This window comes from Doryrhamphus excisus, chromosome 21, assembly GCF_030265055.1.
Source record: "Doryrhamphus excisus isolate RoL2022-K1 chromosome 21, RoL_Dexc_1.0, whole genome shotgun sequence".
Classification (NCBI taxonomy): domain Eukaryota; kingdom Metazoa; phylum Chordata; class Actinopteri; order Syngnathiformes; family Syngnathidae; genus Doryrhamphus; species Doryrhamphus excisus.
Window position 1 is genome coordinate 2,593,162 of NC_080486.1, and position 27,144 is coordinate 2,620,305.

The 27,144-nt window shown below is 42.6% G+C and overlaps 4 protein-coding genes, 1 long non-coding RNA gene and 1 other non-coding gene across 12 annotated transcripts in view; 3 read left to right on the top strand and 3 right to left on the bottom strand.

Annotated features, from left to right (window-relative positions):
• Positions 1-9,911, top strand: part of LOC131108675 (uncharacterized) — a 44,785-nt gene extending 34,874 nt beyond the window's left edge. The window contains exons 4-7 of the long non-coding RNA XR_009120505.1: positions 4,200-4,298; positions 8,491-8,582; positions 8,688-8,762; positions 8,839-9,911. This is a non-coding gene — a long non-coding RNA (uncharacterized LOC131108675). The remainder of the gene's footprint in view (positions 1-4,199; positions 4,299-8,490; positions 8,583-8,687; positions 8,763-8,838) is intronic.
• mtrr (5-methyltetrahydrofolate-homocysteine methyltransferase reductase) overlaps positions 1-10,709 on the bottom strand; it is a 29,831-nt gene extending 19,122 nt beyond the window's left edge. The window contains exons 1-9 of one of the 4 annotated variants that reach the window (XM_058059877.1): positions 10,603-10,709; positions 9,940-10,238; positions 9,689-9,806; positions 9,038-9,422; positions 8,861-8,974; positions 8,627-8,783; positions 8,449-8,537; positions 6,972-7,152; positions 2,841-2,883 (exon numbers count right to left, since the gene is read on the bottom strand). In XM_058059877.1, the coding sequence (XP_057915860.1) occupies positions 2,841-2,883; positions 6,972-7,152; positions 8,449-8,537; positions 8,627-8,783; positions 8,861-8,974; positions 9,038-9,422; positions 9,689-9,806; positions 9,940-10,237 (1,385 nt within the window). In that variant the 5' untranslated portion in view covers position 10,238; positions 10,603-10,709. Of the gene's footprint in view, positions 1-2,840; positions 2,884-6,971; positions 7,153-8,448; positions 8,538-8,626; positions 8,784-8,860; positions 8,975-9,037; positions 9,423-9,688; positions 9,807-9,939; positions 10,239-10,354; positions 10,478-10,602 lie in introns of those variants that run through there. The other 3 variants (XM_058059876.1, XM_058059879.1, XM_058059878.1) reach the window with 3 other exon arrangements.
• Positions 10,710-10,775: 66 nt separating this feature from the next.
• On the top strand, positions 10,776-14,424 carry cct5 (chaperonin containing TCP1, subunit 5 (epsilon)). The gene is made up of 11 exons (XM_058059880.1): positions 10,776-11,097; positions 11,446-11,506; positions 11,583-11,747; positions 12,359-12,557; positions 12,636-12,828; positions 12,898-13,047; positions 13,115-13,234; positions 13,356-13,541; positions 13,628-13,765; positions 13,847-14,027; positions 14,108-14,424. Exons 1-11 carry the CDS (start codon positions 10,993-10,995, stop codon positions 14,233-14,235), a joined length of 1,626 nt encoding a protein of 541 aa, XP_057915863.1. The 5' UTR covers positions 10,776-10,992; the 3' UTR covers positions 14,236-14,424.
• Positions 14,425-14,564: 140 nt separating this feature from the next.
• cmbl (carboxymethylenebutenolidase homolog (Pseudomonas)) lies at positions 14,565-17,382 on the bottom strand. 4 transcript variants are annotated; one of them, XM_058059886.1, is made up of 6 exons: positions 17,309-17,382; positions 16,317-16,531; positions 16,133-16,240; positions 15,442-15,584; positions 15,283-15,374; positions 14,565-15,210 (listed from the first exon to the last, which is right to left on the bottom strand). In XM_058059886.1, the coding sequence occupies exons 2-6, from the start codon at positions 16,529-16,531 to the stop codon at positions 15,031-15,033; spliced, it is 738 nt and encodes a 245-aa protein (XP_057915869.1). In that variant the 5' UTR covers positions 17,309-17,382; the 3' UTR covers positions 14,565-15,030. The 4 variants fall into 4 exon arrangements, with proteins under 4 accessions (XP_057915869.1, XP_057915867.1, XP_057915866.1 ...); XM_058059884.1 differs by lacking the exon at positions 17,309-17,382 and adding an exon at positions 16,797-16,965; XM_058059883.1 differs by lacking the exon at positions 17,309-17,382 and adding an exon at positions 16,797-16,949 and having other exon boundaries at positions 16,317-16,534.
• Positions 17,383-17,550: 168 nt separating this feature from the next.
• trnat-agu (transfer RNA threonine (anticodon AGU)) lies at positions 17,551-17,624 on the bottom strand. The gene has a single exon. It is a non-coding gene; the product is annotated as a tRNA-Thr (tRNA).
• A 289-nt stretch (positions 17,625-17,913) lies between these two features.
• marchf6 (membrane-associated ring finger (C3HC4) 6) lies at positions 17,914-26,784 on the top strand. Its single transcript, XM_058059973.1, has 25 exons — positions 17,914-18,272; positions 18,842-18,941; positions 20,212-20,285; positions 20,776-20,919; positions 21,088-21,160; positions 21,268-21,436; positions 21,632-21,815; positions 21,928-21,989; positions 22,068-22,100; positions 22,180-22,231; positions 22,311-22,369; positions 22,441-22,521; positions 22,610-22,678; positions 22,836-22,910; positions 23,480-23,614; positions 23,692-23,912; positions 24,010-24,147; positions 24,219-24,441; positions 24,601-24,670; positions 24,831-25,012; positions 25,135-25,269; positions 25,341-25,430; positions 25,514-25,646; positions 26,030-26,165; positions 26,277-26,784. Exons 1-25 carry the CDS (start codon positions 18,254-18,256, stop codon positions 26,362-26,364), a joined length of 2,745 nt encoding a protein of 914 aa, XP_057915956.1. The 5' UTR covers positions 17,914-18,253; the 3' UTR covers positions 26,365-26,784.
• The last annotated feature ends 360 nt before the right edge of the window (positions 26,785-27,144 follow it).

Consider the following 27,144-nt stretch of genomic DNA (forward strand, 5'->3'; position numbering starts at 1 on the left):
AATTTACTCATTTTTATGCTTGAAAATGCTTAATTTAGGCCAGTGGTCTCAAACATGCGGCCCGCGGGCCAAATGTGGCCCGCAGGACACTAGTTTGAGGCCCCCGCCTTGATATGAAAGTTTAATGTTAGTGCGGCCCGCGCAGGTTTGATGGTATCATGTACCCAGAAAAAATTATTAAGTTTGATTAATGTTCATGTTAAAGGTTAAATAACTGTTAATAGTTAGCCTCCCTATCCGTGTGGAAGTGGTAAGTTTTTGGTGATTTAAGTTTAAAGGAAATAACTTGAAGGCTACAGTTTAAAGGTCGCTAGCTCTCTAGTTTGCGAGTTAGCATGTGTCTCAAGACCCTGCAGTTGCGCAATATGTTGTAAATAAAAAAAAGTATAAATGTGACTGTAGTGGTGTTTTGTCATGTGGACAGGGCTCTAATAATGCTTTAATTTTAATCTGAAAAAGATAATTTGTCTACCTACCAACTATATGTGGTTTCTTAAGTTTTTATTATTTGCCGTTTTATTATTATTATTATATTTATTTATTACTTATCGATTGATTTTCTTTATTCTTGATTTGTTTATTTATTTTTCATCTTATTTTGTGCAGAAAAATAGAAATTAAGATATTTGATAACAGTGGAATGTTTTATTAGAGCTTTTATTGTAGAAAATCGGAACCAAAGCACTGAAAAAGTTTGTATATTTTTCTGTTTTTAATAAATGCATTTTTTTTTTTTTGGAAAACCTGATGTGGCCTAGCCTTGCCCAGATCCTAGCTCCATTGGCCCCCGGGTAAATTGAGTTTGAGACCCCTGATTTAGGCCAAAAGTATGTAAAATGTGCATTTTCTTGATTGATAGGTCAAATATAATTAATATATTTTTAAAAAATCATGGTAGTCTGTAAACTGCACTCCAGTTGCTGCAATATCCTTAATATCACCCAGTCTCGTCACAAGTAAATGTTGGCAAGCACCTATGCCGACATCGGTGAAATAATCGTGTCATTTTTTCCACTACTACTGTTGTTCAACTATGTTAAAACATGACAGAAGTATTTTACTTAAAAGAGGAAGAATAACATCCACTTCCTGTTTGCCGCCGGAGACTTAGATGAATAATGCAACTCTCTAATGTCTCTGGACTGTCTGATGAACTCCAATCGCCCCGCCCTCTCTTTTGTCTGTCTATTTTGACAAGCAGCAGAAAAGCGAGCGGAGCTGAGAAATTCTGACCTTGCGTTATCGATGCGTGTGTTTTCCACGTGAGCTTTAAAGCCAACGTCTAATGGGTACGAGCTTAACAGGAAGCGCAAAATCAATAACTGGCTAAGTGGGGCAAAAAGATGGAACACTTGACTTGATTTAAATAAAGGACCTCCATCCAGAGGCCTTGCAGTAGTCCATTTGTTTTGCTCCACGGTTCTCCCATCACAGAGTTCATTAGGGAATCTACCCAGTGAAGTGCACTTAACACGGAGAACAGGTAAAGGACAGGTGACCCAAAGTCTTGTCTTTTAGAAAGAAACATGGAAAACTAGAGGGCTATCGCATTTTTATGCTGGTATCAGCACGATAATTATCAGTGGCGTTAATTATCGGACATCCCGAACACACACAGCAGACTGTACAGGCATAGTTTAAAGCAGGGGTTTCAAACTCAATTTACTAGGGGGCCACTGAAGCTCGGGTCTGGGTCAGGTTTTCAAAAAAAAAAAAATCTGCATTTATTAAAAACAAAAAAAAAATTTAAACTTCGCTTTGGTTCCAATTTTCTACAATAAAAGCTCTGATAAAACATTCCACTGTTCTCAAATATCTTACTTTTTATTTTTCTACACAAAATAAGATGAAAAATAAAGAAATCAAGAATAAAGAAAATCAATCAATCAGTAATAAATAAATAAATAAATATAATAATAATAATAATAATAATAATAATAATAATAATAATAATAATAATAATAATAATAATAATAAAACAAAATAACAAAACAAATAATAAAAACTTAAACTACATATAGTTGGTGGGTAGACAAATTATTTTTTTCACATTAAAATGAACAAAGCATTATTAGAGCCCTGTAGACATGACAAAACACGACTATAGTCACATTTATACTCTTTTTATTTACAACATATTGCGCAACTGCAGGGTCTTGAGACACATGCTAACTCGCAAACTAGAGAGCTAGCGACCTAAACAATAGCCTTCAAGTTATTTCCTTTAAACTTAAATAGCCAAAAACTTACCACTTCCACACGGATAGGGAGGATAACTATTAACAGTTATTTAACCTTTAACATGAACATTAATCAAACTTAATAATTTTTCCTGGGTACATGATACCATACAGCATCCATATCAAACTTGCGCAGGCCGCGCTAACATTAAACTTTCATATCAACGCGGGGGGTCTCAAACTAGTGTCCTGCGGGCCACATTTGCGTGTTTGAGACCCTTGGTTTAAAGTAAAGAGCCACTTTTTTCGAGAGATTAGAGTTCATTCTTTCATTCACTTAGCACCTTGGCATGTCCTTCATTCATTGAAGCCCGACTAGAACAAAAATGGTGCTTAAATGGAGAGATCTGTCAGTGTTGGAGTGTAATTTCTATATGCAAATACCGCCAACAGTCACCGTCAAGACACATCCATGATTCACTTCCTTTCAATTACGTTTCACTGTTACGTATTACCGTTTAATGATTTGCACTCGTGCTTGTGCAGGGAGGCAATGAGAGTAGAAATGAGAATTATTAAAGTAGGAACACAACACACATTCATCACAGTGAGGACGTGTTCATGATAAACGACATTTTTTTTTTTTTTTTTTATCCTTACCTGGCGGCTGAATAAGGCCTCGGCTGCAGCTTTGGGAGATGCTCTGCATCAAAAAATAAATACAAACAAGGACAGCTGTCAGTCATTGTGTTGTCTTGCAAATGTGTTATTACCCCCTGGTGGATATCAAGTCATCTTGATGTAAAGTCTGAGTCTATTTTCAGTAACTCTCCGCTACATTTCATGAAATAAACTGTTGGGAGTCCCACGTGTCCAGATGTGAAGCCAGTGGGAAGCAGATTGCTGATGCAACCTCATTGCAAAGTCAGCCGTGAAGGTGCCCTCTTTTTTTGGGCACTGAGCAACAGCAACGGGACACGACAAGAAACGACTTTGCTGATTGGAAACTTGTTAGGTGAATCATAAACAAACCTGCAAGAGTACCAGCGACGCAGCTGAAGCGTCCCCGAGAACACACTATTCAGCTAAATCGCTCGGAAAAGACCCAACAGCTGGACTGAATCTGCTCACGCTCTTCTCCTCTGACACCTCTAAACAGCTCAAGGTGTTAGCGAGACAGCTCAGCAGTTTGACGTCACATTCAATCTACATGAATGGCACACACACCAAACTAAACACGATGATGATGATGATGATGCTGCAGGAAGAGCAAGTTGGAGTTACATTATATCCTGTTTGCTTCCGTTTTCATACATTTCAGTTCCTTTCAGGACAAATGAACAAACAGCATGATGCTAATAGATATTATTATTATTATTATTACACATTTAGATTCACTATATTAGCTCCGTACATTTTCAGTCTGTGAGAACATATGCAATTGAAAACGCACTGAGCTATTAGATTGACTCTAGAAGTGTAATAATATCAAACACATTGGACCTTTTAGCACAAATGAACAAAAGCCATGGTACTCTTTGATATTATTATTATTACCCAGTGCACTTTCAGTCTATGAGATGCACTGAGCTAGGACAAATCCATAGGCATAGCAATGTCAAACATGTCGGACCTTTTTTTAGAACAAATGGTACTATTAGCTTCTCATAAAATGCCTTCTTGACACACACACACACAGTCCAGATTTGGACACGGTTGACTAATGGAAAAATGCTGGAAGACACAGACACACAATAGTGGCTACTTCTTCTATTTATCAAACTCAACGAAGAGCCCAGAATGAAAGTACACAATCTATATAGCAGAAAGTTTGTGTGGAGGTGAGAGTTAAGCTTGTGTGAATGGAAACAACGCAGTCATATGTATGTGATTGTGCTATGTGAGTGTGCCAAGAAGGGCTTTTATTAGAAGCTATGAGGCTAATAATAATATATTTTAATTATAACACATTGTAACTTTTAAAACATTCATTCATTTTCTAACGCTTTTCCTCACAAGGGTCCGGAGGGGTGCTGGAGCCTATCCCAGCAGTCTTCGGGCGAGAGGCGGGGTACACCCTGGACTGGTCGCCAGCCAATCAAACAAACAAAAACCAAGGTATGCTTTGTTTAATCCACCCAAATCTGTTTTTGTTCATACCTGCTTTGAGGTCCATGAATTCGGATACACAAGTGATGGGTAGTTCGCGAACGAGTCGGCTCTTTAAAGCAAAAGCCACACGTGATTGGTCAAAATGTGCCGGACCAAAAGTTGTTCATCTAAAAGGCTGCAGTCATCCTTACTAGGAATTATATTTTTTTTTTCGCCCGGTTGCAAAGTGTAAAGGAGAGTGCTTTGTCTTCAGAAATGCTAATTTTTGTGCCGGTATCTGCAAGACATGTAATCTATTCCATCTTTTTTTTTTTCCAGAAGGCAATTTATATGCAAAAGTACTAGTTAAAAAAGGAAGATGTAGAAATGTGGTCAAACGTTGATGTATGAATGGTGCCCTCCCCTGCAGATGAATTAAGCAAGGTTGTTATGAATTATGGCATTTCAGAAGTACTACAAATACCTCACAAGTGTCTTTGTGCTCATTTCAGAGTAGAGAGTCCTTGCCAATCCACACATTCCACGCAAGCTTTTTAAACCGTGAGTGGCAGTGAACTAAGAAACTTCATTTTCATTTTCACTTTTGTTGATTCAAGGATAAGTTCAAGCCTGTCGGGTTACAGATAGGAAAAAAATAATAATCTCCATGTACAGCAGGGGCGTCCAAAGTGCAGCCCCGGTGCCATTTAGATGTATTATTGTGTGAATGCTGAGAAACGCTTCACCATTTTTCATCTTTTGACATTTTTCCCATTGAAAATGAATGGCCAGGTTCAATGACGCCCTCTAGTGGCGTAAACACATTTTACTATTAACAGTACGTGTAAAATTCAGATTTGGTGCGGGGTGGAATAGCTCAGATTGGACGGTGGTCGCCTCCCGACCTCAAGGTTGCTGGTTCGATGCTGAGTCATTTCAGTTCAGCATGCAATTCTACAATCTGGTCGGATACAGGATTATACTCGATGTGTCTGTCACCTCAAACACAAAGCTAAGTGGTGATGTTTTGTTTAGATAGCTTCAGAGACGCTCCCCCCGGCACGCTCTGTGGATAGGCCCCCCTGTGATGCAAGTGGGGGGGTCGTATTTTGTGCAAAAGATGTGCATTGCCGCTGTGAAGTCAGCCCGAGGCGAATAAACTGACACTGTCTTTGTTGTCATATTAATTGAAGAAGAAAATGGCAGACTTCACCTGCTCACTTGCTAGTCCCTGGTGGTGTAATGGTACAGCTGCTCCCTTTTAAGGCAGAGGGTGGATTTTTTTTTTTGTACAAAAAATAATTTATTGAACAATTTGTTTGGACATTGGACTAAATTGTGGTTCAAGTCAAATAGTATAAAATGTGATTTTTTTTTTCTTTCTCAGGGACCCAAAATTCCTGTCGCCGCCCCTGTTCATGATCGTCATTTTTGCAGGCACGTTAGGTATGCGTGAGGGCCTCCAAATAGAATTCTGCATATTGCTTTGACATATTGCTTTGACAGCAGTCCACAGTCCTTCAAGCCAAGGGTCCACAACCAACTCCAGCCTGGGAGGGGGGGGCAACAAAGTCTTAAAAAGTCTTATTTCCAGACCGGATTATGTAATTATATAGTAATTATAGCACAAAAAAAACTTTTTTTTAACATTATTAGAGTCCCATATTCTTAAAATAACACCCCTATAGTTACTTTTAAACTAATATTACACAAGATATTGCGACAATTGCGACATAATATTTAGTTTGGGTGTTTCACGTATTCTGAAATGAGGTCCCACACTTTGGATGCCCCCGGTTTGAGATTTTTAAATTTGTATTCCTTACCCTACATCGTCATCTGCATATCCTGTTGCATAGAATTGGTGTGCATACTGTAATTTGTCAGTATGCGGCCCTTGGACCGAAATCTTAGACAGCCTTGATCTATGGGAAGGTAAATAGAAAAAGATGCTTACAGACAGCATTCTGCTGTGACCTTTTCACATACGGAAGGGGAAAAAAAAATGATCATATAAAAGACCTCAGGAAACAGAGCACTGCATGGAAACATGCATCTCGCCCTCATTATTTATAGTGACTGTCAAAGCATGAGGATAAACCCTGATCTTGCAGTCTAATGAACCCCAAGGAGTGCATAACATAGTGTCCCAGCGCTCGCTGAGTCAGACTTCACTATTAACCTCTTGCTCCGATACGACCTATGCACTCAGGCCCCAACATCTGTTGCTCTGAGAAGCGTCCAACTCCAACATTTTCAGACATAATGATGGCCGGTTTCTGCATCGGAAGGAAGGAAAGCAGAAAAAAAAAAAAAAGGCACAGTGGCTGGCATGAAAAATAACTGACTCGGGGATACGGCCCAGGAGCTGAGGACAGCTCGACTCGGATGCAAAAGTTATTCCAACCATCGAGCGAGTAGCTAATAACCTGGAAGAAAGGTTTTCCATCAAGACAAGATGGCAGCGACATTTATCACGTTTGTTAACGTTGAAGGGGGTGACGGCATATCTCTTAACAGAAGAAAAAAAACTGACACAACAAAAGGAAATGAATGTTGCCCCCCACTTGGTGTAGTCTCTGTCATGTATTACTCAAGTCTTGTTAAAGCTCCAGCAACTATGGAAACAGTGCCCCCTGCTGGATAATCAAAGTCTATTTTGCTGCTGCTGTAAATAAAAAAAAAAAAGTTTGCTCTGACCTATTAGGACGCCGAGAGGCGGCGAGCAGGACGGGAAGGCGTCGAGAAGCTCCATAACGCTGAGACTCGACTCTCTCACGTACTGGTTGTAGTCCGCGGTGCCTTGTTTGCTGCAGAGCTCCTGCAGCCTCCTTTTTTGCACGCCATCCGCCGTATGTTCAGACAGTGCTCGTAGGAAGGCCTGAAAAGATGGCGGGGAAAAACGACACGTACCTGCTGGTCATTATGTCACAAAATCACACAATTATGGTGTTTATGAGGAATCTATGTTGTTTTGATGGCTGCATTATGCAACATTAAAACAGGAACAATAGTATTGGTTAAGTTCGCAAGACTGAATGAGGATTTTGATGTGACTATGATTATTATTATTGGTACTACGTCAAACAGTGTTGTCACTGGAGCGCCTGCATTGTGATATATTTGTATTGTATCATAGATTTCAAAATTATATATATATATATTCTAGCTTTTTGACCCACGGGCCGCATTGGTTTAACAAAATTGACGAGGGGCCAGACTATTATGTTTATTACACGTAACCGTCCACCTGGAATTATTGTATCTGTAAAAGTGTCATGCAATCTGCTATATGTGCACTTTGAGGTCATTCATTTGACGTAAAGTGCATTATAAATTAAATTAATTATTATTATTATTTAAATATGTTTATTTTATGTGAGTGTGAATGGTTGTTTGTCTATATGTGCCCTGTGATTGGCTGGCGACCAGTCCAGGGTGTACCCCGCGTCTCGGCTCCAGCAACCCCGGCGAATGAATGAATTAATATTTTTTGTTTTTATTTTTTAAATTGTTTTATTTTTATTTATTTATTTATTTTTATTGTGCTTGTGTCCCTTTTTTCAGGAGTACTTTGTAAACAACAGACCACATCAAATAACAATATTGATAAAACAGCTACTTAAACCATCAAAAGGTTGGCTCAAGCCATGATGCCAGGTTGTACGGTAAATTTAAATGAAATACTTTAAAAAGAACAGGAGGGCCATATTCAAACACTTGGCGGGCCGGATGTGGCCCCCGGGCTATAGTTTGCCCACCCCTGGTCTAGCCACTAACTGAGTCATGGAGAGGCTTTATTAAAACACCTTAACGGCCCAGTTTACACAGATGTGGGCATAAAATAAAAAAAAAAATCACAACCTGCATTTAATGACGCAACTGCGGTGCGTGAATTTAATCAATTTTAAGAGAAAAGTCTGCCCATAAACCCAACGTTGATGTTAATTGCTAGTATTTTTTATATCTTTCCAGGGCACGGTCAATTTGATTTAAGCGAAAGGCAGACTACTTGACTCTAAATCTCACTAAATATTAATAAATTATGTTGTAAATGCTGAAAATAATTATTTTAAGCTATATACCACATCATTTTAAAATGACACCTAGAAAAACTTTAAAAGATTTATGTATTTTACAGCTGGAGAAACGCCGGCTATGTTAAAAGTGGACGCACCTTCTTGGGAACACTTCTAATCTCCAAACACCATGTAAACAGGTACAGCAGTGACATGTTCTGATGGATGTAGGACGGCACCTGAGCACCTGTGACACAGCAGGAAAACAACATTACAAATTCTACAATAAAAGGTGAGCTAAAAACACCGTAAATAAAGCATGATATGCATGTGTGCCTTTTTTCTTTGTATTTTCAAGCACTGAAACATTGACGTGATAATTCTTCTGATCCTCGAGGTCCAATCGGCGCAGCATGTGCTCAACCTCAGAGGCTCTATTTGGGCAGAAGACGTCGAAGGAATCCCCTGGCTGGTAGGTCAACATCGGGTAAGCCTGGAATGAAACGAAGACATTTAAACGTGAAATTATAATTAAATTGTATTTGCAGAACACTCGCACAAATCCCTTACAGAGATGTCCAGCTCAAAAAGAATGGCTGTCTTGACAGAATCTCCTGATGCTAAATGAACTGCCCGGGATATAGGTACTTCATACAGACTTTCCTTATTTAATGGTCCAAAAATCTGAAAGAAAAGGGGTTTAAAACCAGAAAATAGGTGAATATACTACAATATGTACTTTATCACCTCATCTTCAGGAGTGATGGCTTCCTGCAGAGAGACATCCAAGAAAGGTGGAGGTAGTGTAGGAACATTTAGAGATGAATCAGACAGAGGTGGCACCGAGTGTGTCAGTGAAGGAGCATTAGAAGATCCAGCATCCTTGTTTATTGTCTCTAGTTCTGCTGCAAGAGAAAAAGAACCATCAACTGCTCGGGTGGTACTGGGAGGTGCACATTTGGGATCCTGGTCAGTGAGGTTCAGGAGGTCTAGTTGGACATCCGGCAGTGAAGAATCAGGAGTCGTATTCACTGAATCCTCTTTAACGTTCCGATCGGACGCCATATTTGATATGGCAGCTTTGACGGCTGTCCACAGTCCTTCAAGCCAAGGGTCCACAACCACCTCCAGCCTGGGGTAGGGGGGGCAACAAAGTCTTTAAAAGTCTTATTTCCAGACCAGATCGTGTAATTATATAGTAATTATAGCACAAAAAAACATTTTTTTAACATTATTAGAGTCCCATATTCTTGAAATAACACCCCTATAGTTACTTTTACACTAATATTACACAAGATATTGCGACATAATATTTAGTTTGGGTGTTTCACGTATTCTGAAGTGAGGTCCCACACTTTCAATACCCCCGATTAGAGATTTTTACGTTGTATTCCTTACCCTACACCGTCATCTGCATATCCTGTTGCATAGAATTGGTGTGCTCCAAGTTCCTGCAGACGCCTCTCAATCGTTTTGCCACAGTTGCAAAAATTTGCATAATTTGTGTCTCCTAAAGCTGAGATACACGGAGAGGAAATGTATATAAAAGATCAATACCAAGTACTTAGCATCTTGATGATTTACACAAAAAGGCAAGGGAGGGCAAAGGTCAAATCCCAATGCCCCCCCCCCCCCAAAAAAAAAATTACCTAAAAGTGCATAGTTAAGGTGTTTATAGTGATCGCAGGGGTTGGTTTTCTTCTTGATTTGCTTAACAAATTGCAGGGCATTGTCCGGTGGCTCCCCATCTCCAGTAGTTGACACAATAAACACCACAGGACACTTCTCCTTCTCCAGATGGTACTTATCCCTCTCATTCAAGCAGCTGATCTCAGCCAGAAGTCCATGCTCCTGTGCCTCTTCAGAGACCCCTTCTGCTATGGACTGGGCTTGACCCTTCTGGGAGCCGTAGAGAACCAGAAACCGAGGCTTGACTTCACTGGGCATTCTGCATAACAACAAAGATATTTACATTGAACAGTGGAACCAGATGATGCTAAGCTAAATTATTAGCTAAGTTAAAACTAGGCATCGCATTGTCAAGATGCATTCTTCCAAGGTTACCTACAAGAGATGAGAAAGGGAGCCACGCCACAATAGTCCTCTCACCATTTAAACGCGAAGAAAATGTAAACACTGCCACGGGATACCCGGAAGTTACGTCATACTTTGACAGCAGAAGTTATTGAACACGTGCAGTTAAATGTTGAGGTTCTAATGTCTCCGTGTGGTAGCAGTCAAGTAAAATTGCTACTGCTACTAATATTTTCTACATGAATATGAATCCAAATTTGTTATAAAAAAAGGAATACCTTTTAATAAATCAAGAGGGAGTCGTCGATTCCAACACACCCTTAGCATTAATTTTCGCTCACTGATCGAGTTCTCGCGAGGGAGGACGAGACCGGAAGAGTCCAAATGAGCTTAACTTTATTTTAACCTTTTATATATAACGTTTTCTGCTTGTGATATTACTAGAAATTATATTACGACACTGAAATCAATTTGTATTTAATTGTTTCATTAAGATTATAAATGTGATGTGCTAGCTATTTGGTCCCGCCCTCTCCGCCCGTGGAGCCTTCCAGAAGTAGCCGGCAGATCCGTGCGGCTCGTAACTCGGCCACACTCCAGTATCCATCTATAAAAGTCGTTATTTTGTCAGCGATAAGGACGTTTGGGAGCCCAATTCCTTCGTCAACATGTCAACGCTGGGCACACTTGCCTTCGACGAATATGGAAGGCCTTTCATCATCATTAAAGACCAGGATAAGAAGACACGGCTAACTGGCATTGATGCACTGAAGGTACAATGGGCTAGCATGTAGCATGCATGTCGGTTAGCACATGGCTGATTTTATTGCAGTTGCATTATTTGTAAAATGCCAACGACATTCAGTAGTGAAAACCACCTAATTTTAGCTTTTATTTATATCACAGTGCGATGCTGTTGTCAGAGCAAATTGAATGTGATTAAAAAGATTAGCTTATCGGGCTGCTAGCCACAATGCTAACATGAGGCCCATGTGCTTCAAGGCGATGGGTGTTGTAGGGTTGAGGCCACCAATGGTCATCACAGATGCTTTGTCAAATGACATTTCTCATCATGTATATAAAAGTTGACATTTAACATGCTTAATTGTGTGTTTTTGCAGTCCCATATTATGGCAGCCAAGGCAGTTGCTTCAACCCTTAGGACTTCTTTGGGACCTAACGGTACGTGTAATATGCCAAAGACTCCATTTCATGATCAGTCCTTTATTATAATCCCTCCAACAATTCTCGTCACCAGGCCTGGACAAGATGATGGTTGACAAAGATGGAGAAGTGACTGTCACCAATGACGGAGCCACCATTCTCAGCATGATGGACGTGGACCATCAGATTGCTAAACTCATGGTGGAGCTGTCCAAGTCACAAGATGACGAGATTGGCGATGGAACCACTGGAGTTGTTGGTACGTGAAAGGAAACACTTGCTAGAGCTAGGTGTGTGTGACTTTCAAAGTAAAAGCGACTGACACTGGCTCTATTTGGATAAATATTCACAATTGTGCACATTTATAAACAGTATGCACAACTATTCCAGCAATGTCTTAAATAGTTTAAAGCAGGTGTTCTCAAATGTTCTTAATGTCTGATGTCCATAATGGCTTATTTTCTGTTTTTTATATCTACTATACAGGGTTATATCAGTGTCAAAGTGACTATAGGGGTGCTATTTCATGTCTATAGGTCTCTAGTAAATCCTGTTTTCCTCTAACTATAAAAATAATATTTATATATTTATAAATATGGAACCCTAGTCAGCGGGAATTCACATATCACCGCCAAGTCGGGAACCAATTAACCATGGAAAAAAATTAAAGTTAAAATGTGGTTGTATTAAATGTATTTGTTTTTATTTTATCATTTTTATGATACAATTCTTTTATTTTATTAATCGAATTGATGTAATTTTTGAGTAGCTGTGTGTGACAGTTGAGAATGTCCGGTTTCCAGTACCTTTTTATGGTCATTGTTATATTTCTAGCATGTCTATATAATTTTGTATTTTTTGACTCATCAGTGCTGGCAGGGGCCCTGCTTGAGCAGGCAGAGCAGCTCCTAGACCGGGGAATCCACCCCATCAGGATCTCTGATGGCTACGACCTAGCCGCCCGCATCGCCATCGAGCAGCTCGACAAAATCGGCGAAACGTTCCCCTGCGACCCCAACAACACGGAACCGCTCATTCAGACCGCCATGACAACACTGGGCTCTAAAGTGTGAGTCTCGCTAACTCGGTCATATTTTGGGTTTTGCTGCGCTTTTACCGAGCTTTCCTTTTGACGTTGGGCCTTCAGCATCAACCGGTGCCACAGGCAGATGGCCGAGATCGCGGTGAACGCCATCCTCACCGTGGCCGACATGGAGAGGAAGGATGTGGACTTTGAGCTCATCAAGATGGAGGGCAAGGTGGGAGGCAAACTGGAGGACACGCAGCTCATCAAGGGCGTCATCGTCGACAAAGAGTTCAGTCACCCGCAGATGCCAAAGGTCAGAGCACCACATGAAACACCGAGTGAAGAACATAGCTGACGACAACGCTTCTTTATTGCAACTCAGGTTCTGAAAGATGTTAAAATCGCAATCCTCACCTGTCCGTTCGAGCCCCCGAAGCCCAAGACCAAGCACAAGTTGGACGTCACGTCTGTTGAGGACTACAAAGCTCTCCAGAAATATGAAAAGGAGAAGTTTCAGGAGATGATCCAACAGGTTTGTTGTTCAGGAACATAACGGCCGGCTTTCCTCGTGTTTGACGTCCACATCTGCCTTGTTTTAGGTCAAAAGCAACGGCGCCAACTTGGCTATCTGCCAGTGGGGCTTTGACGATGAAGCCAACCACCTTCTGCTGCAGAACAAGTTACCCGCTGTCCGCTGGGTCGGAGGGCCTGAGATTGAGGTGAGATGCGGACTATTTCCACGCTTATTTGGGCTCATTCAAATAATACTACACATTGCAGGTCCCAGGTTGAGACTATTTTAGACGTCTGTATTGAGTCAACATATTCTTTCCTGTGCAGTTGATCGCCATAGCCACAGGGGGGCGCATTGTGCCCAGGTTCTGTGAGCTGACTCCAGAGAAGCTGGGCACTGCCGGCTTGGTGAAGGAGATCTCCTTCGGCACCACAAAGGACCACATGCTGGTCATCCAGGACTGCAAGAACACCAGGGCTGTGACCATCTTCATCCGTGGAGGCAACAAGATGGTAAGATGGCGAATGAGTCGCAGTTGATGCACGCCGACCCCCTCGGTGGGACCAATTTTGGTTAACTCGTTTTGCCTTTTTAATAGATCATCGATGAGGCCAAGCGTGCGCTCCATGATGCTCTTTGCGTCATTCGCAACCTGGTCAGGGACAACCGTGTAGTTTATGGAGGAGGAGCTTCTGAGATTTCTTGCGCTTTGGCTGTCAATCAGGCGGCAGATAAGGTAAGGTGCAAAACTTTTTTTTTTTTTTGAAGCAATCATTGGCAACCTCAGTCCTCAATTTTCATCTTGTTTAATTTGCAGTGCCCTTCGTTGGAGCAGTATGCAATGAGAGCCTTTGCAGATGCCTTGGAGGTCATCCCAATGGCGCTGGCCGAGAACAGCGGCCTCAACCCCATCCAGACCATGACCGAGGTCCGAGCCAGACAAGTCCGAGACAACAACCCCTACCTGGGCATCGACTGTCTTCACAACAACACCAACGGTAAGCGTCCACATCAAATCTCTCCCACCCCCTCAACCCCCACAATCGGCCGCTAAAATGTCTTTGTGCTTCCAACGCAGACATGAAGCAGCAACACGTGGTGGAGACCCTCATCGGCAAAAAGCAGCAGATCCTGCTGGCCACCCAAGTCGTCAAGATGATCCTCAAGATCGACGACATCCGAAGCCCGGGAGAGTGCGAGGACTAAAAAAAAAAAAAAAAAATCCCACACCATCCCGGTCCCTCAACACCTGCAGACTCGGCGGCGCTCTAGAACACGGTAACACGTTTGAGCTGCTGATTGTAGGCACTTCCTGGGCACTAAAAACCGCACTGCTTACCGCTATTTATCGTTTGATACCCAAACCTGCCATTAAAATGTTGGTCTGTGGAAATATACAGCGGCTATGTTTTTATTTCATGCCATCACTTCTGTATGAAGTATGTTTAATACTTTAATACCAGCGGTGTCACGGGATTAAAACAAACCCCTCCTTAGAAAACTTAGTTACTCCATTGTTGGGTGAGACACACAAGCACCAGAACAGGCTTTTATTGCAGGGTTTGAATTATCTAACAGGCACAATAATCCGTTACACCGTGTAATGTGCAACTCTCGTCATGAAGCTAAAAATTTAACCGAACCCTTGACATCACTTCCTGTCTACTCACCCAAGCACCGGAACACACAAAAAGACCACATGAACTTATGTAGTGGGTAATAGAAGTGTAAAGGTGACTGTAGGGGTGTTATTTCATGTCTAGAGGGCTCTAATGTAATGTTAAAACTGTACTTGGAAGGTTGTGAACAGATTGTGTACTACAAAAAATATTGGATATACTGTATAAATAAGGCCGCTGTGTTTGGTTTTAAAGTACTAAAGTACACACAGACAGAGCCTGAGATGTTTTTCAAAACCCGGAAAAAATAATTAGTCATCTTATAGGACAGCATCATTGTGCTCCATGCATGCCCTTATGTGATATGACATTTTGCATGTATTTAAATATATTTGTTCAGCCAGTTGATCATATCAGTTCTGGCCTCCTGAATTCTGGGTTCATCCATCGGGTTGATGTCCTCTCTCTTCCGGTGTGCGAATCCGTGGCTCTGTCCGGGGAAGACCTTCACCTGGTAATCCACGTTGCATTTCTCCTCCAGCTTTGCTTCCAGGCGGCTCACCTTATCAACAGAAGAACATGTCGCTGGTTATATTATTGAATCTTTGGGCATTTATCAAAAATAAATACCCACCTGATCCAACGGGATGAAGTTGTCGTTCTCTGCAAAGATAAACAAGGTCGGACTCTTCAGGTCGTATTTGTCCTCTCCCTCTTCGATGATTCCTGCAGGACGGGAGCAAATCAGGAACTTGCTACAAAACAGTGGCTGCGTGCTGCACACATGACGTACCGTAGAATGACACGCCGGCCGACACCTCGGGGTAGTGCAAGGCGATATGATGTGTGGCAGATCCTCCCCAGCAGAAGCCCACCATGCCGATGCGTTTGGCCCCGCAGTGCTTCACCAGGAACCTCAGCAAAGCATCCACCTCTCTGGAAGGTATACAGCTCGTATATCACCTTTTTTACTCTGGTATTACCCAATATAGTACAACAGAAAACACCTAATATATAGACTATATAGAAAGTTACAGTACAGGACTTGTGGCGAGTCTCTTTACTGACACCTAGTGGCCACCTAGTATACTACAGAAGTTTAGAATGAGTCCATCTCATTCATTTTAAGTTGGTAATAATTTTTAAATGTATGATTTTTTGTTAGTTTGTTTCGGCTTTTTTTCCTTAAGGAGTTGCCACAGTGGATATTTATTTTTCCCGTTTATATTCCAGATGCCATTCCTGGCGAATACCGATAATGCCAATACAAGTCAGATATACAGCATGCATATGCCACTGTTGGAAAGCCTACCAATTTTACATGTTTTTTTCCAGCGGTTCTTGAATGCACCATATGGTAGTTGTTTGACATGTGATTCATAAAAAGTATTTGTCTACGCAAACAAGTGGCTTTTGAAAAACATCATTTTATCCTAAGTCATTATTGGAATTTCAACAGGTAGAACCTGAAGGCCAACGCTTACTTGTTGATGTTGGTGGACTTCTTGTCTTCAATCCATGCCATGAATGTGGACCAGTCACGTGATGGGCTCCACGGTTCTTTTCCAAGAAAGAAATCCGGACAAACGGCCCTGAGCAGAAGGAAAAACATGCAGTTGTACATTTAAATATTAAAGATTTTATGCAATAATCAGATGTCTCACACACGTGTATCCATTGGCAGCCAACATGTCCGCCATGTATCTGGTGTTGGGAAGCTGCCACCCAAATATGTCGTGAATGACGACAACGGCCTTCTCGGACACCGTAGATGGTTTCGCTACATATGCTTTGAAATGCTCGATTTGGACCTCCTGGCCGAGTTCGCCATACTCCATTCGATCCCCGATATCACATGGACATGGTCTCGCCTCATTTGCCATCTGCTGACACACATGAATTTTGATTGAACAGTACCAACAACGCCACCTGGTGGCACTAAAGGGGAACACAGCTTGGACTTACCGTCAATCATGAAGGGAGAAAGAAACTAAAACACCCGTGACACCACACACACACACACACACACACACGCGCGGATCTGTGAGGAAAAACCCACCACCAGGATTGGGTCCTGTCCACAAAAGAATACTTAAAAATAGGCCACAATGCTTCATACAGCCGCCTATAAAAAGAACACCCACGCACACAGGCACATGATGACTCGATGCCAGCCACACACAAAATTCCAGCGGCGAAGCCTTGATGCCACGCTGTTGCCGGAACCCACACCTCGCTGGTAAAGCACGACCACGCCACGCCACAGCACAACCGCCACGAGGAGCCGCGGATCCAGAATGAGAGAAAGAGGGAAGACGCACGAGACCCACCCATTATATAGTCACGCAGCTCCGCCCATCAATCAGACTAATCAGAGTAAAACAGGTGCTGTGCCCACAGTGGGGGTGTGCCCATAGTGGGGGTGTGCCCACAGTGGGAGGGTTCTCACAGCCCTTCTGCCACACGTGGAAAGTGTAAACACAAGTGTGTCCCTCCAATAACAATATGCAAAACTAGTTACACAACCGTGACAACGCTTTTTACAGAACCGGAAAGGAATAAAAAAGCTGCACGTGCAATGAAAAGTTGCTTCCTCCAAGCGGAAAGCAAATAAAGCAGTTGGGAATATTTACATAAATATATATTTTTATATAGCATACCGTCAAACAACGAAGAGGAACGGAATCAATCGCCAGTCCTGCAGGACTTCTTCTTCGTGTGTGTGTTTTGTGTGTGTGTGTGTGTGAGAGAGAGAGAGATCGGTAATCGACATGTATTCCTGTGTACCTTCAAAATAAAAGCGACATCACGCGACAGGAAGCTGTTTATTATTGAATGGTCTTTTGCAAATAAATTGTATTTTGTATCCCTACATGATAGGTGACCTCGTTGAAGCCTGAAAAGGCACCGCTGGGATTCGAACCCAGGATCTCCTGTTTACTAGACAGGCGCTTTAACCAACTAAGCCACGGCGCCGGTAAGCAGGGCGTTCCAAAATACACATTGCTCAATAAAACGGTGAGCATCACATAACATATAGTCACTTTAATACATTTTTTAATGTGAAAAATAATTGAGAAAATTGTTAGATTGTGACTTTAAAGGACTTATCGATTGATAAATATTTAATTGATAAATATACTTAAATGGTGATAATAATGATAAAGAACGGAGTGCGCACTCCGATACACTAGATGGCGGTATAACACCTAGCGGAGAAGAATGCTAAAAACTGTTGGTGAATACTGCGCATGCGTGAGCAGGCTTTACTTAGCCATTTGTCTCCTGCGTTTTAACTGTCATGACAGCCACATAGAAGATGCAGTCTTTCTCAAGCTAACCGTAAAGGAACCCGCAACATTGTCAATGAGTGAATAACGTTTGGATGTTAAAAAACAAAAAAAATATTATATAACAGCGAGGCAAACGCCGGCGTTTCCATCTGTCGGGGAACCATTTTATGACTGCCAATGCATCTGACCCATAATGCTAACGTTGTCTCGCTAGCTTAAAGTGGCTAGCTAAGCTATCTCGCGTGTCGTGTTGATGGGTTCGCTGAACAAGCTACACCTGGGAAAAACCACGACTGCTGCTTTGTAAACAACATGGACACGGCCGAAGAAGGTAAATACGAGGTTGTCTCGTCGATGGTCCGCTGTTAGGGGGTATATAGCATTAGCTCAGAGGGGTCGGAAGCGCATCACGGAGAACCAAGCCTATTGCCGAGCTGGCCTGCTCGGATGTTACCTTAGCTAACGTTATAGCTGGATAACGCCACATTGCAATGTATCACTGCTTCGAGATGCTATATGAAGGCTATCAAATGGTACAATGTGTGTTTATATGAAGACACGTCGATGAAACCGGAGTAGAGACAAATCGAAAGGACCAGACGTTCCTGGTGATGTCACCAGCCGGTCAACTCAAGGGTCACCTCATTTGGGGAATTGGTACAACTGTATTAATAATAATGTAGATCCCCTATTTAGTTCTGATTGATTATCAAAATGACAGCAGTGTTATTGCTTTATTTAATAAATATATCAATACGTCAGTCAGTGTAGGGAATGATGCCTTCTACATTTATTCTTGTATATTGTTTCCACAGTCTTCATTTCAGTCAATTCTATTTGCAGCTGATCTCAAAAGTATGAATGTAACATACCTGTTGTGTGTGTGTGTTGTTTTTTTAGCGGATATTTGTCGTGTCTGCCGCTCCGAGGGCACCCCGGACAAACCTCTGTATCACCCCTGCGTCTGCACCGGCAGCATCAAGTTCATCCACCAGGAATGGCAAGTGACAGCTATGAAAAAGTCAATGAAAATTTGCACCAAAAAATTATTCATGAAGGGTACACTTGTGGTCTGTGCAAAATCTGAAAAAAATAATCTTCTGGAGGTTATTACATAGTGAAAATTGTAGAATTGTAAAAAATAAATACAGTAAGTGACACGGCAATCCTTATATTATTAGATTTATAAACAGATAATATAATAGCAATAGTAATAAAAGATATGTCAGACTAAATAATGATTGAAAATGGCCATACAATTATCAGCTCATCAAATACAAATAAAATTCAAAAAGCATTTTAAAATTTTACCAAAAATGGTCATCAAGTTCTATGACATATTTAAAAACATTATGTACTTAAATTGTGATTTTTAAAAATGGTCCAAATTATATAAAGAAAAAATATAATAATAATTATAATAAAGAAAACCTATGTGATTGTTAAACTCTCAAAACTCAAAATCCTAAAAATGTGCAAATATTCAGACAAATTCCTCATTCTCATAATAATACATACATTTTGGTTCTGTGTGTTTGTGTGCAATATGTCTTTAAGAGTCGGTATTGCAGATCCAATCTGTCACTCAGGCTATTTTTAGTGTCACATGCTACAAAAAAAATAAAAAAATAAATACCCCCCCAGGATTTGTGTTACCCCTGAGTGGTTTTGTCATTAGGTAATGATCAAAGAGGTTTATGATCAGATTACCATACAGCAATAACGGGGGGAAAAAATCCAACAGGATTTTCATTCTCGTAAGGGACTTTGTATTTTGTTACGTCAGAGCAACTAACTGGACGTGACATGGGGAAAAGGGCGAGGACGCCAACGTAACGTAAGAGAGAAAAAAAAAACGGCTTTTTTAACGGCTATCTTACACTGGTCGTAATGCGTGTCATATTTCAGACCTGTGGTGTGCAATTGCGTTTGTGAAAGGAAACCCAACACAGCCATATTGTGTTGTGTTGTCATGTGACTCTTGGGGGGGGATGTGAGGTTTATGGGTGTACATCTATACAGGAAAACAGCCTGGATGCTTCTGGGCGGCTGGTGAAACCCACAATGCATGGCTTGTAATGTCACCCGGTAGAGCAGTCGGGAGGTTGTTCAGTTCAAGTTCTGTCTTCATAAATGGTCGTATGCATAATTACATAATTAAGAGAGACTGCATTATGTGATTTTAAACTCACATCCCGTTAGTACGCCGTCACAGAGTACTCAATGCCGTGCCGATGCTAAACCTGAACTTTCCAAACCTTGTCTTCCAGTCTGGTCCAGTGGCTGAAACACAGCAGGAAGGAGTATTGTGAATTATGCAAGCACAGATTTGCATTCACACCAAGTAAGTGTTTGTGGCGTTGATATTTATACTGTATTAAACATTGGAATCATTGTTAAATATCAATAATCCCTCTTTTATCAAGGTTAACTGGTTCCGCACCCAAGCGTGATAAGTCCATTCATCAATTTTCTATACTGTTTACCCTCATTAGGGTCGCAGGTCGAGCATGAAGTCAATCTCCTAATTTATAATTCCAATGTATACATGGTTGCTAACATTATTAGAGACCTCTAGACATGAAGTAACACCCCTATTGGCACCCTTACAGTCCTATTACCCAATATAGTAGACAAAATAAGACTTGTCAGTTGCTGTAAATATGCGCCAATGGGGGGAAAGACAGGAAGTGACATTGGCGGTTCATAGTTGAGTTGTAGCTTAGCATTGGTTTAGTAGCGTTAGGGATTGAACAGGAGCCGTGGGTTGCCTGACATGTGACCTTTTACAGGGTTCGTAACTACTGTATGTCCTTTTTCCATGTCCGCTGCAGTCTACTCTCCCGACATGCCGTCACGCCTGCCCATTCAGGACATTTGCGCCGGCCTGCTGACCAGCGTGGGCACGGCCATCCGCTACTGGTTCCATTACACTCTGGTGGCGTTCGCTTGGCTCGGCGTGGTTCCTCTTACGGCATGTGAGTCGTAGAACGTTGCAGCCACTCTGTGGGCCAGACGAGCTCCTGTTTATGGTTGAGCTACAGAATTCCCACTACGCCGGCGTTATCTAATAAACATCACATGTTAAGTGAGTTAAATCCCCTTCAGCCATCTAAACAATGAGTTTTTTTTTTTATCGGTTTCAGGTCGCATCTACAAGTGTCTTTTTACTGGCTCTGTGAGCTCACTTCTGACACTGCCGTTGGACATGCTCTCCACGTGAGTGATGATGACGACGAGAGCACATAGCGCTCGATGTAACATTCGCCGTACGTGTTACGGTTTATGGTGTGTTCACATCCTCGTTCCGTCGCGTTCCCCCGCAGAGAGAACCTGCTGGCAGACTGTCTTCAGGGCTGCTTCGTGGTCACCTGCACCCTGTGTGCGTTCATCAGCCTGGTGTGGCTCAGGGAGCAGATCGTCCACGGCGGCGCGCCCCAGTGGTTGGAGCAGCACCAGGCGCCGCCTCCCAATGCAGCCGGGCAAGCCAATGAGGTGCCTTAAATATTATTATTATTAATAATATTAAAAAAAACGGATCTACAAGGTTATAAGGAGTTTTTTTAAGCTCGAAGCACGCAAATATCATTTATAAATAAGGAATCTTACTTTGCTGAAATTCACTCGCCACAATCGGCGAACTACGACACTGTGCTCCTCCCCTAAAATCAGCCATTTTGTCCCTTTCAGGCCCAACCCGCAGGACCAGGAGCGGCTGACGATCCCCCAGCTCACCCAGTCCCTGCAGAGCCTCCGGCCCAGAATGAGGCAGAACCGGAGCCCCCGGACCCGCCGGAGCAGGGTGACGACCCCGAGCTGGAAGAAGAGGAGGGGGCGGCTGCCGAAGACGCCGACCCCAACAATGGAGCACAAGGTTCAAGTCCCACGTTGGGGCTCTTTTGTTTCCATTTAAAATGAATGATATATTACAGTATAGTTTTGGCTCTCCCTTGTTCTTACATTTAATATTGCTATATGTTGTCTAGATGACATGAACTGGAATGCTTTGGAATGGGACCGAGCAGCTGAAGAGCTCACATGGGAAAGGGTAATTCACAAGTTCCCATTTTGCCGTAAATAATATGCCTCAAAAGCACTTGCAACCCTAAAATTGTTTAATTTGCAGATGCTTGGCCTGGATGGATCTCTGGTTTTTCTGGTTAGTAGCGTTCACGTTCCCTACTTGGTTTCACAGCGAGTATGGTCTGACCTCATGGCTGCTGATGTTTGTCCTCCAGGAGCACGTCTTCTGGGTGGTGTCTCTCAACACACTCTTCATCCTGGTGTTTGGTAGGTATACATCTACATCAGAACCGAAGTACGCTTGTGGTGATACCGTTAACAGCATTTCGTTTTCCTTCTCTTGCAGCATTTTGTCCCTACCACATCGGACATTTCTCTGTTGTGGGTCTTGGCTTTGAGGAATATGTAAGCTGTCATAAGAATGTCACCTTGAAATTATTGCATTATGAATGATGACTTTCAATATTTTATTTCAGGTTCAAGCTTCCCATTTCGAAGGCTTAATAACAACCATCGTTGGCTATATACTGCTAGCCATGACGCTCATCCTCTGTCATGTATCCTCATATGGAATGTTTATGGGCAAGCTAAATGTTTTTTTTTTCCGCGAGTTGGTGACATTGAACCTTAACAAGGATATCGTAGGGATTGGCTGCTCTGGTCCGGTTTCAGCGTTCCCGACGCCTCCTGGGTGTCTGTTACATTGTTGTCAAGGTAACTGATGACCCGATTTTTATTTCCCATCCTGAAAACATGTGAACATACCTCAGGAGGATATTTATTTCATTTGCAACCATAGAATGAAAAATGATCCAAGTTAAAAGTATAGTATTATTTGGAGGTGAATTTTAACTCTGTGTGTTGGTCGCAGGTGTCCCTCTTGGTTGTCGTGGAGATTGGCGTTTTCCCGCTGATCTGTGGCTGGTGGCTCGACATCTGCTCTCTCGTAAGACGGGCTTTGGTTTGGCATATTCGTCATTACAGTAGCAGTTCTGGACTATTATATTCTGTAAATTCAGAATAATCAGGTGTATTGCCGGGTGTATTTAACACAAGGAGTACATACACAAGGAGTACATAATACCTACAAATTGAAATTGCACTTTATGTTCACTTTATGCCAACTTAATTTTAAATATCACTACTGATATTGTTTTATTGGTAATGTAAAATTAGCACCATTTTTTATTACAGCACCATTGTCTCGCAATTATGAAAAATCAGACCTGTCCCATTTGATATGCTGTCCTGAAGTGAACCAGAGATAAAAATAGATTTCAGATGCTGCAGTGTGGATGCCTTTTGTCTTGGCATAATTTGTCCGAAATAAAACCTGACTTCTATTTAGAGAAGAGTAAAGAGAATTTGTTCCCAGAACTGACCGTGATGAGTCCATTTCTGTGAAGGAGGATTCCTTATGTATACATGGAATAATTCTGTAGTTACAGCATAGAACACCTATTTATTATTATAATTTGACACTATTAGAGTTTAATGTTTTGGTTCAACTTGCAGGAGATGTTCGACGCCTCACTGAAAGACCGTGAGATGAGCTTCAAATCCGCACCGGGCACCACCATGTTCCTTCACTGGCTCGTCGGCATGGTCTACGTCTTTTACTTTGCTTCTTTCATCCTCCTTCTGAGAGAGGTAACGCCATTTCCAGCGGCTCACTCTTGGACAGTGAAGCAATATTTAAAAAAAATAAATAAAACTTAACATTTCAGGTGCTGAGGCCCGGCGTGCTGTGGTTTCTGAGAAACCTCAACGACCCGGATTTTAACCCAGTTCAGGAGATGATCCACCTTCCCATCTACAGACACCTGCGGCGGTTCATTCTGTCCGTGGTGGTGTTTGGCTCCATCGTGTTGCTGATGCTGTGGCTGCCCATCAGGCTGATTAAACTCCTGATGCCCGCCTTCCTGCCGTACAACGTCATGCTCTACAGGTAGCAGAAGAATACCATTTAATTAGAACACGAGTGCATTGTTATTGTTTATTTTGCACATTACTTAAAAAGCACTTTCTGAAACGTCCTACCTCAGCGATGCCCCAGTCAGCGAGCTGTCGTTGGAGCTATTATTACTTCAGGTCGTGTTGCCAGCTTTATTGGAGCAAGGACACACTCGCCAGTGGCTCAAAGGCTTAGTCCGGGCCTGGACAGTCAGTGCTGGATATTTACTGTGAGTCCCCTGCGTCGGTGCCTTTTTCATCCTAGCCTCGATTTGTTCACCGATATCCATTCCCCCACCAGAGATCTGCACTCCTACCTCCTCGGAGAGCAGGAGGACACTGACGCTAACCAGCCCGTCAACAACAACAACAACAACAACCCTCCCCCGGGACACCATAACAACAATAACAACCCGCCGCCAGCCGTTGGCGAGGGGCTGCACGCGGCCCACCAGGCCATTTTGCAGCAAGGCGGCCCGGTGGGCTTTCAACCCTACCACCGGCCTCTCCGCTTCCCGTTCAGGGTGAGAATGAAAACATTGAACTAGCGACTTGTGCAAAATGCAACCACGATTGAAGCAAGAAACCTCCCTCTTAATTTGTAGTTTTCCTGAAATTCACAAGGGTGTGGTGGCCCACAGTGGAGAAGGTTCTCTAACTTCTTCTGTGCTCTTCCCTCCCAGATTGTTCTGTTGATAGCGTTCATGTGTATGACCCTCCTGATGGCCAGTCTGGTGTGCCTGACCCTCCCAGGTGAGAGACATTAAAGCGCCCACAGACCACAAATGAACTCTCAGGCTATTTATAGCCTTGCGTCAAGCTGCTGAAATAGCAATTTCCCAATCCCTCAAACACGCCAGGAGACGACTACGGAGTTGAGAATGATCTGTATATGTACCTTTTTGTGATTCAGTCTTCACCGGACGCTGGCTGATGTCCTTCTGGACGGGAAGCTCCAAGATCCACGAGCTGTACACGGCAGCCTGCGGCCTCTATGTCTGCTGGCTGTCCATCCGCGGAGTTACTGTGCTGCTGGCTTGGATGCCCCAAGGACGCACCGTCATTATGCACAAAGTTCAGGAGTGGACGCTCATGGTGGGTGGTTATTAATAGCTTCTTCCTGTTTCTTAGACCGGTCAGCCCTTCTCGTGCTGGGTGGACCTCATGAGGAGTTGAACTGTGCGTTGGCATTTTAATAAAAACAAGCAATTCCTTAGATCCTTAAGACCCTGGTTGTTGCTCTGCTGGTGGCTGGAGTCATCCCTCTGCTGCTGGGTTTGCTCTTTGAGCTGGTAATAGTAGCTCCACTCAGGGTACCTCTGGATCAAACGCCCCTCTTCTACCCCTGGCAGGTAGGACATGAGCTCTGATGTGTTTATTTTTTTTGGACTTTCCAAACATTTCTCCCGCTGTTGCGTTGCAGGACTGGGCTCTTGGAGTGCTCCATGCCAAAATCATAGCGGCCATCACTCTGATGGGCCCCCAGTGGTGGCTGAAGACCGTTATTGAGCAGGTGGGCGCTTGTTTTCCGTCATTCTGTCACTGCGGCAATTGCGCGGCGGCGTGTCTCACAAAGCCGTTTCTTCCTCCACCAAGGTGTACGCCAATGGAATTCGCAACATTGATCTTCAGTTCATCATCCGGAAGCTGGCAGCACCCGTCATCTCGGTCCTGCTGCTGTCCCTGTGTGTGCCCTACATGATCGCGGCTGGGGTGGTGCCTGCTGTCGGTGAGTGTCGCTTTTGGCCACTGCATCATGCCCGTCATCCACAATCATTTTGTGAGCCATGGACACGCATCTTTCTCTTTTTGGGTGTTCTAAAGATATAAAACCAGCTAAAAAATGGCGGCTCATTAATGCATGGGATGGAACACACATATTCCAAAAACACAGCAGCAGTGGCGTCAGCTCCCACATGTAGTATTAGTGTGCTTTTGGTAGCGTGGTGAAACTCATCATTAGCCAGCTAATAGCTAGCCGCCGGTGTGGCGAGGTGTCACCATGTAAGTAAAGTAGTGATTTGGCGTCAAAATGTTCAGCACACAATCGCCAGACTCGATCACCGGACTAGACGTTGTTGTTGTTGCTGATGACGTGTGTTGCTTCCCCAGGAGTGACCCCAGAGATGGAGATTCTAATGCAGAGGAGAATCTACCCATTCCTCCTGATGGTGGTCTCTCTCATCGGCATCCTGTCCTTCCAAATTCGACAGTTCAAACGTCTTTATGAGCACATCAAGAACGACAAGTAAAGATGTTTTTAGTCATATTTTTGATAGCGTTTTGTGTGTGCGTGTGGTTATTGTTTACGTTTGAGTCCAATGGCAAATCATCAAGTCACGTCTGTGTGTGGTTGCAGGTACCTGGTGGGCCAAAGGCTTGTCAACTACGAAAGGAAATCCGGAAGAGCAAGCTCAGTCCCCCCCTCTAACCCGATCACGGAATAAGATTTTGAACCGTGACGCCGCATAACCCCCCCCCTGTTTGATTTTCAACTCAGTCACTGGACTGTAAGCCGTTGGAATCTCCATTGGATCACAGTGGATTCCATGGTTATTCACTTCCCTTTAACGCCCATCTTAGGTAGGAAGGGAAACATGTATTATAATCATGGCACAGCAAAGTAAGCACGAGAAGGGTTAGGATTTTTTTCCTTTTTGTTTTTTTTTTTGTTTTTTTAGATTTAACATTCGTGTTGTGGTTCTCGCCTTGCTTTGTAAAGCGCTGCCTGATAATTGTACATGTGTAAATACTTTGAGCTGACGCAGATTATGTCTTAAGAGGAAGACATGGATTATTGCAATGACCATTGTACATCTTAAAAAAAAAAGTGTATGTATAATTTATTAAATCAAACTGGCAATTTGTTGCGTTGTTGATGATAAGCTGCCTTCGTGTGACTGTCGTTTGGACATCTTTATCGTCTGCACATTCACCTTGGAGTGTCAAATACTTGAATTCTTTGACAAGGTAGGAAAAAAATACTTTTCATCATCTACAGTATTTAGTACCAGCGGTAGTAGTATTGTGTTAGTAGCTTACAGTGCAGTTCCACACTTTGGACTACAATGTTTTAACTTTCAACTTTATTTTGTTTCTCAAATTCTGTTTTTAGCATAATTTTTATTTAATTGAAATGTCCCTCATCATATTACATTAATCTTGATAGATATAGTGTATATTTCTAGGGCTAATCATTTGTATTTTAAAAATAATACAAAGCTAGC